At 41.0% G+C, this 9388-nt stretch overlaps 1 protein-coding gene across 1 annotated transcript; it reads left to right on the forward strand.

The window, feature by feature from the left end:
- The first annotated feature begins 1879 nt into the window (after positions 1–1879).
- Positions 1880–4636, forward strand: LOC126395700 (prolactin-releasing peptide receptor-like). Its single transcript, XM_050053352.1, has 2 exons — positions 1880–2328; positions 4003–4636. Exons 1-2 carry the CDS (start codon positions 1880–1882, stop codon positions 4634–4636), a joined length of 1083 nt encoding a protein of 360 aa, XP_049909309.1.
- Positions 4637–9388: the final 4752 nt, after the last annotated feature.

The following is a 9388-nucleotide window of genomic DNA, read 5'->3' on the forward strand; positions in this document are numbered from 1 at the left end:
CTCAATGGCTTAAAAAATATCTTACTTAATATAACATGTTTGTTTTAATCCTCCACCATTTTGAATTTAGTTGTTTGTTTGCTTTCTTCATGTCTGTTTCTCTTGTGCACTGAGCTGAACTGCCCATCAGAGTGAATACATTCACTGACGGGCTCCGTCATCTCTGACACTTTTACACTGCCAGATTTTCTGCGAATGTTGGGCCGTTTTACCGGCAAGCTGAGTGTTTAGACACACTGAGCCGGATTGGCGAGTTGATCCGAGGTGCCCAATTTTCCGCCGCGTAGGATAGTCATATTGGCGGTACCCTTTTAGTTTAAAAAGACAGAGGTGGCCTTCCACCACGGGAGGGGCTGTTGATGACTTGTGGGAGGAGCTGCTGATGACGCCGTACATGCGACCCACTGGTGGTGGACTAACAGGAAACAGCTGATAGCAGGAATGAGCAGCTTACTAGAGGGAAACCCAAACCTGACAGACACTGTAAAGATGAGCAACTGGGGAGACAAGGAATTGCGCGCCTTCCTTGCCCTTGCAAATGAAGAGGCCATTAACAGTCAGATGACGGGGACGGTGAAGAACGGGGCGGCTCGGAGGAGAGAATCGTTGAAGGGTTGACCAGCCGCGGCTTCCCTCGGAGCACGTCACTGTTTACATCACACGCTGAGCTACACGTTTTGTTACTTGCTCACGCCCCCCATTGGCCCGAAAAAGGCGCATTCTGTATGAACAAAAGTAGGCAGGTGGCATTTTGCCGCACTCCCTGATTTTGTTTTTATTCTGCCAATGCTGAACGAAGACTGATTGGGCTTTCCTGCAAATTTCCTATTTAAAAAGCGCTACTTGTTTCAACATTCTGAATTGGCCAAAAAAAAAAAAAAAAGCTGAAAGGGCTGACTAGTGCCGACAGTATGGGACATACCACAAAAACTGGAGTGACAGATGCTCACTGACCGCCCAACATCAGTCGTTGGCTGACCGTTGGTTTGGTGTGTCAGGCCCTTTACGTGCACTTGTGGCTGGATAGTCTACAACAACAAAACACAGAGAAGCTCGGATTACAACTCACACAGAGGGAGTGATTTCTCTCTCTGCTCAGGGCACCATTACTCCGTTAATCATTACAAAACAAATAGTGGTGTGCTGCTTTGTTAATGCTCTGAATATCGTCTAGAGCTTCTTTAACAAGACATATTAAGTCAACAAGCAGCTGGCTTCGAGTTCAACATCATTCTTTGAAGTGTCTTTGTGTTGAATATTTAATATTTATGAGACTCATGCCAAAGAGAATATTATGTTGCAATTGTACTTTCCTTTAGTTTTCCCTGTAATTCATTCTCAGCTACATGACTGTGACAATAATAATCAGCAAAATAAGAAACTATTGTTACTGTTTAATAAATTCATCAAAGCACTTGAGTCATGTTGAATAAATATTCCACTGATGCTTCAAAGAACTAAAAACAGTCTGCTGCTCTGTAATCACACTAAGATAGCACTGTGTCCTCTTTATGCAGACACAACCCTGTGATTTGACATTTTCCATACGCACATTTCAGCGGAGGATGCACAAGAGTTGTGCTGCTTATTTTTGCTATTTGCATTTAAATGCCTTCATAATTATACGCTCCCTAATAATGTGCTCCTCACCTTTTACTGTGAGGGTGTGTTGGTATTGGTGAAAGCGTTGTTATGTAATAACTGTCTTCTATTTTGTAAATGTCACAAATTGTTGTTTACAGTTGCATTTACATTTTCCATGCATCCTTAGATTGAATACACCCATTTGACCTTTGGAAAAGTTGTTAATGTTCTGTCATAACAGCTGTTTTATTGTCTTTTGGACAGTGTAGATACTGGCAGATTGAGCGTTGCTGCCATGGAGGGTAATCACAGTGGCTTGGCAGGAAGCACACAGCCGTCTGTGTCTGGAGAACAGACAGATGGACACATTTACGAGGTTGCAGTGCAGAACAGCTCCACAAACCACAGCTCCCAGTTTGCAGATGTCGCTCTGCTGCAGACGTTCAAGCCTCTCATCATCCCCTGTTATGTGCTCGTTGTGGTGGTGGGCGTCTTTGGGAATTACCTGCTCCTCTATGTCATCTGCCGAACCCGCAAGATGCACAACGTCACCAACTTCTTCATCGGAAACCTGGCCTTCTCTGACATGCTCATGTGCGTGACTTGCGTCCCTTTCACTCTCGCCTACGCCTTCAACCCACACGGTTGGGTTTTTGGCCGCTCGATGTGCTATCTGGTGTTCCTCATCCAACCAGTCACGGTCTACGTCTCCGTCTTCACGCTCACTGCTATAGCTGTGGACAGGTGGGTGGATCTGCACTGCAGAAATGATCCCACTCAGATCACAAGTGACATTTACAATCAGCTTTAAAGTTTTTTCATCATTCCTTTCAAATTATCTTCACAGTTTAGTGTCCCTGTTGGTTTGTGCAACCTGATTGTGCTGCTATTTTGGGCCAAGGAACTCTTGAAAAACACATTAAAACCTCAACCAACCACCCTGATTAAATAAAGGTCAAACAACATGAAGTGAATTTCCTCACTTTCTAATTTATTCCACATTTCAAACATCATTCACAGTGTGAGTGGAGTTTAACTGACAAGCCAGAAATTAGACCACCGGGAAATTCAATCATTATCTGTCATAATGTTTCATTTATACTCATTCAGAAATTATGGAGATGCTCAGATTACTTACTTTTTAAGGTAACACTTTAACAATAAGGTTTCACCACTTATGCTTAAATGAATGACTGAAAAGATGACTCATCGTGATCCGGTGTCAGCTTCAGTACATGATGTAACAAAGACTCCTTATGCTCAATGTTAATTAAATGATCAGCTTTTCATCAGCTCATGTTACAGATTCATAAATTAGAGACTTTAATGAACAGTTTAGTCATAAATAAATCACAATACATAACTGCATAAGTCAAACTCATATATCTTTTACGATTTGTAATAACAAACTAAATCCTTTTCTGAATTCAAAAACAAAGACTGACTGCAAAATAATCTGGGCTGCTAGTGGCAGTATGAGCCTGATGGGAACAGACCAAAATCCAATTACCCAGCTTTATACTTTGTGCACAGAAAGAACAATCAGGTATGAGCTGCAAAGACACGTCCCCTGGTGGACCCCTGAGATTGCGCTGCTGCTCACTGTACCAAAAGAGAGCTACAGTTAAGCTTCCTCCTGCAGTTTTGATTTCAAATGTTGCTTTATCTCCCTTTGAAGCCGAGGACAGCGACATCAATCTGAGCACCAGCTGAAAACCCACCTTGGCTTATTACTGCTTTGCTGCTGTTTTATATGCACACCTCTGCTCAAGCTTAAAAGTTTAAAACTTCAATTATTTTCCTTTTTTGCTAATTGTACGATACAGGGCAAACTGAAAGTTCTGTTTTTGTAGTTGTTTTTGGTTGTGTTGAACTGAATCACCCGCAGAAGCATCTCCCTCTCCAAAACAAATGAACCTGGTGATAAAAAACACTGAATAAAGCAGTTTCAAGTTCACGCTGTGTTTTTCCACACTGCTATCAGAGTGGCTGCTAACTATGGTGGAAACTGTGAAAACATGAATGGCCCTATCAAGAGTCAGTGTTTGGTTTGATGTTCTGGGCTGCTGTGAAAAACTGCAGTGCAACATGGTGGACTCTGTGAGGGAGGATCCGCTCTCTATGCAGATTTAATTACCTCATTCTGAGGTAATGAAAAGATAAAACTAAAGATTAAACACTAAAGACAAATCCTTCTTCTATTATTTTACATTTCTGCCAATATATCCCCCTAAATCCTACACACTGAATCTTTAACTAAACCATTAGCTGAAAGTAATTTAAACTGAAATCAAATTTTTGCTGCAGGAGTTTAAAATAAATCGTACAATAACTCATTCTTTGGCTCATGACTTTACATGCATTAATTAACACGAGTTTTGCACCCTTTTTATAAAGTACTACTCTTCTTTATTACAGATATTATGCAACAGTTCATCCCCTGAAGAAGCGTACCTCTGTGGCTACCTGTGCCTCCGTCCTCACCGGCATCTGGCTGCTGTCCTGCGGGCTGGTAGCACCAGCAGTCACCCACACTTACCATGTAGAGTTCAAAGAGGAAGGCTTCACCATCTGCGAGGAATTCTGGCTGGGTCAGGAGAAAGAAAGACGCGCTTATGCATACAGCACCCTGCTGGTCACGTATGTCCTGCCGCTGTCAGCTGTCTTTGTCTCTTATCTCTGTATTACTGTCAAACTGAGGAAGTGTGTCGCACCAGGCCACAGGACACAAGGCCAGGCGGGTGCTCAGCAAGCTCGCAAGAGAAAGATCTTTCGCCTGGTCGCGCTTTTGGTGTCTGCCTTTGCAGTGTGCTGGCTTCCTATTCATGTATTCAATGTGCTGCGAGACATAGACATTCATCTCATTAACAAGCGCTATTTTTTACTCATCCAACTTCTGTGCCACCTCTGTGCCATGAGCTCATCCTGCTGTAACCCCTTCCTGTATGCGTGGCTACACGATCGCTTCCGCACCGAGCTACGGAAGATGTTCAAGTGCCGCCATCGTATTGGAGTGCCTGCTAACCACTGTGCTGCCAGCGTGGTCTTGTAATTACCTGGTGAAATGAATTTGCTAATGTTGTGGTGTAAGTTGCTGAATTATCCTACAAGTGGAAACGTTGGTGTGTCAGACTAATGGAGTTCATCCTCTGGCCACCGGTAAAATCCATGAAACTTTCATGGATATTCAGCCTTTAGTTGTGTACAAAGATGATGTATTGGCAGGGGAGGCTCTATAGGAAAGGTCAATCTGTTTGGCAGCATGAAGGTGTTCAGTCAATTTAATGGTTAGGTCACCATTGGAGTTTGAGATATTAAATTACCAACCATTAGATAGCTTCTGTCAATTTTATCAATAAAAGAGGACATGTCATTAGATAAAGGGACAGTGGGTTACTTGTGACATTGTGGCTAAATCGAAATGTCCAGATTTCGCACTTGCAGATGCGTAGACTTTATGAGTGCTGAGGGTTGTTCAAATGTACAACTCATCCAGTCCACAGGGTGCCTCAAGCAAACTCTCTGCAGACTTCCGGAGAATCCGATTGGGGTGCAGACTTCACCAGACTTCAGTGATTAATTTACCCACAATTCATTGCAATACAGACATCATCATAGCCTATTTTGCAGACTAAAAAAAACAAAAAAATCTATTTATGAATGTGTAAAACAATTACTGTGCTAACATGCTACTTGAGTCATGTAGGCAAATAGGAAATAAAATTTAGCCACATCATAATGCATGAAATTGCATTTTATTATTGCAGCCTACCCAATGAAAGCTGTGCAAGGTAATGCAGAATATATAGTATAGTGGCTGTTTCAACATACTGAAGTTCCTAGACCACTTAGGTTGCGTGGTGTCTCAGTTTTGACTCATGTTTCTGTTTCTTTTCTGAAGATCCACAGTACAAACAGGAGGCAGGGAAAAAGTTGACCAAGGTTTATTGAGAATACAAAAAAAAGAAACAAACAACAGGCCAAGTCCTTCCAAAATTATTAGCTGCTATTATACTTCCACACAACGCAAATGTCATGTTGTCTTTTACGCACAATGTTGTCCACAGTCTCCCTTTGTCATGTGCACTAAACTGTCTTTTGGCACCACACCTGGCGTAAATTGCTTGTATTCTAACACATAAATATAATAAACATAAGCTTAATATAGTCCACTGCTATTTAAAATATACAGAAACTGTTGTGTAAACTGTAAATAGTAATCTGTAAATAGCAGAATTTATACATGTGACATCAACACAGAATTTTTTACCAAATATGAATATGTGCTTAAGTGGCTGTTACATATAGGCTAACATAAAAGGCTGAATAGCAACCAAAGAAGGTCTTGCAATGAATGTAATAGCACATTTATGTCGTCAACGTTCGGTCCTTTTTCACAAACATTTCTATATTTGAATGTGTATAGCCTATATGCTGTATAGAAACGTTAAAACTCACAAGAAAAACCTATACATGGGATTTATATCTTATCGTCTGCCAGGGCAGTTGAGATTCAACAACTTGCGAGAGGAATAAAAAACAACTATTGAATAAGAAATGAGCAAAGCATATTTGAGTACTGTCTGTCAAGGACTTTTGTGGCCTCGCAAGCTCGACATTAAGATGGAAAACACGCCACAGTACGTACAGCTGAAGTCCGCGAGGGCTCAGTCTGCAGGTCTGGAGGGTGGACATTTGGATTCAGCTTCTGACTTATCCTCTGGGGACTAAAAATATCAGCAGCAGCAGAGTTCATGAAATTCAGGCCATTAGTTTGAAAAATGAAAAGCAAACACACATACAAAAAGCAGCCTGAGTAAAAGATAAATGTTTACTGCTACCGGTAGCTTATTCAAGGTTGATAAATAACAAATTAAAGGTTAAAAGCTGTGAGAGAAAAGTTGTGGAGACATTAATGCTCGTATCTGAAATACTTCATATAGTATATTGTACATATGCTGCATACCAGACCTTTATGTAATAGTGAAGCTTACTTGTCATAAATGGATAACATACTTGTGACACAGAAGGGGTGAATCTTTTTTTTTTTTTTTTAGATATTTTTTTGGGCATTTTTGCCTTTATACATAGGGCAGTTAAGCATGAAGGGGGGAGAGAGAGAGAGGGGTAATGACATGCAGCAAAGGGCCACAGGCTGGAGTCGAACCCGTGCCGCTGCGGCAACAGCCTTGTACATGGGGCACCTGCTCTATCCACTAAGCCACCGACGCCCCAGAAGAGGTGAATCTTAAGTGTTTCCTTTGACAAAAGAATGAGGATGAAAACATAGAATGACAGAGGAAAAGCTGGAGTTGTGCAAGGCGGACGAAGCCTAACTGAACTGGTTGTGTGTGTCACTGCAGATGTGATTGTTTCCACCAGGGCACTGATGTCAGGACTAGTCCTCGTGTGGCGCTCCTTCCTGAGGAATAAATTACAGTTATTAACCTGCTGCCCTTGGGCTTTCATTTTCCCAAAGCCTGTAACTGATGAATATGCGCCTTAACATCATAATTCATCATATTATGTCTGATAGCATATAAAGGCTGTAAAAATGTATTCATTGTCGTGTGGTGGTTGGTTCTGTGTCGCTCTCTGTTTTCATTTCTATTGCTTTCTGAAATTTCTAATACAAAATGCCCCAGTCTGATGAACATAGCTGTTTTCACTGTTTTCATTCCACTTCAATCATTTAGTTTGTGTAATAGCTGTTATGTCACCTGTTCTGTATTCTCTAAATGCACATTTGTCTCCTTCCTGTAGACAGACAGGACAGATTTATCTTTGCAGCGGTGATAACTCAACAAAGTCAACAAGTTTGACGTGCTATTGTCGCTGAAATGATTAAACCTCCTCCGCAGCGGTGTGGATGTAAAACATGTGCCTTTCTTTTTGCTCATTTCTCATCAACATTTGCTTGTATGAAGGGAGTCTGACTTTTATAGTTCTGGGTGCACACTGTTCACGGTGTACTGTCTCATAACTACCCCTGAACTGTAAATTGTGTATATGATTTGTGGTGTATCATTTGATCTATTGCCTGTACTAAGAATAAACTGTGGAGAATTGTGAATAAAGATCGAATGACCTCTCTGCTTTAGATCAATGTGACTGCATGATGAAATATTACACCCAACTTGGTCAGGGTGCATTTGCCCGCTGAATATACTAATTAAATAACAGGGAGGATAGAAGTGTTTTATGCATATCAGCTAGACCTGTTTAGGACAATAAGACAATGTGAGAATTTATTGTTTCAGTATGCTGGGTGCTTGCCAACAATGATGTAAATTTCCTGCAGTTGAACGTTGAAGTTGAATGTTAATTGTACAGTTATTCACGCTGTGAAATAAGCCCACTCATTTTCTATAACCGCTTATCCTGTTGGGGTTCATGGGTGTGCTGGAGCCTATCCCAGCTGACATAGGCCGAGAGGCAGGGTACACCCTGGACAGGTCACCAGACTATCACAGGGCTGACACATAGAGACAGACAACCATTCACACTCACATTCACACCTACGGACCATTTAGAGTCACCAATTAACCTGCATGTCTTTGGACTGTGGGAGGAAGCCGGAGTACCCAGAGAACACCCATTCTGACATGGGGAGAAAAAACTCCACATGGAGGGGCACCCCACCCCAGGGTTTGAAATAAATGCCAGGAGGGGTTGGTGTCAATTAAGCACTCCGTAATTGTCTTTTTCTTTGAATACTTTGACATTTACGTCACAGACTCTGGCAGTGAAAGGTTTTTTTTTCACTGAAAAGATATATTTTAACAGCATGATTAGTCACAGCTAATATTCAGACTGTCATGCTGGCATTTTCATTGAATGTTCTCATGGAGGAGTAATGTTATAAACTTTTTAGGTGTTATGAAACTGCTAATTGGTGAACATAATGACAGCTTCAATGGAGGCTTAGCATAACAGACTTTTTACCTACCGTCTTGATTTGTCATAGCAGGAGGAACAGAGGTGTTACGGTTAACATTAACAATGGCTCTGCTCTATTCAAGTGTCTCAGTAAGATGTGACAGAGGAACTTGAAGCAGCTAAATGGAACTCAGCCATGTGTAATTTAATTTTTTACATCTGTGCTGTCCTCACTCTGACATGTCCCAATGCCCTCTGTGAAAAAAGGCAAGTTAAACAGATTTTTTTTTCCAAATCTGTAGTAACATTTCTAAAACTCCAAACACAATTAACACAACATCTGTCTGTTCTGATTCATACCATTAACACCAGCTTAACCACTACCAAAATTCTGGATCTTACTTGTCTTATTTACAAATGCTTGCTCACAGCTTGCCAGAAATGAAAATGTGATGTTCAAAATACTACAAAAAATCTTTACTTCTGCGTGAAAGCAACTCAAAAGCCAAACTGAAAAAGCTGATGAGCATTTTTGAGTGAACAGATCATTGTGAAAAAAGCCACCGCTCATACGTAGGCAAAACACTTAAAGAAGTGCTGGAGCTGAACTTAGAGCCTCAGGAAACAACAAAACAGCAGCTGCACACTCAAACACTGTGCATATATCAGTTTAATGCAAGCTTTCGGTCATTGTGACCTTCTGCTGTTTTCTAAGTGAACAGATCATTAAAACGTTAGCTAGCCGATATCTGATTGAAGTTTTACTATGACTGATGTTTTTTCACTGTTTTGGACGACATACTATGCTATGACATTTTTTCATGATTTTGGATGACATACTATACTATGACTTTTTTTCATGGTTTTGGATGACATACCATACTATGACAATTTTTCATGGTTTTGGACGACATACTATACTATG

The sequence above is a fragment of the Epinephelus moara genome, chromosome 9 (assembly GCF_006386435.1).
Source record: "Epinephelus moara isolate mb chromosome 9, YSFRI_EMoa_1.0, whole genome shotgun sequence".
NCBI lineage: Eukaryota > Metazoa > Chordata > Actinopteri > Perciformes > Serranidae > Epinephelus > Epinephelus moara.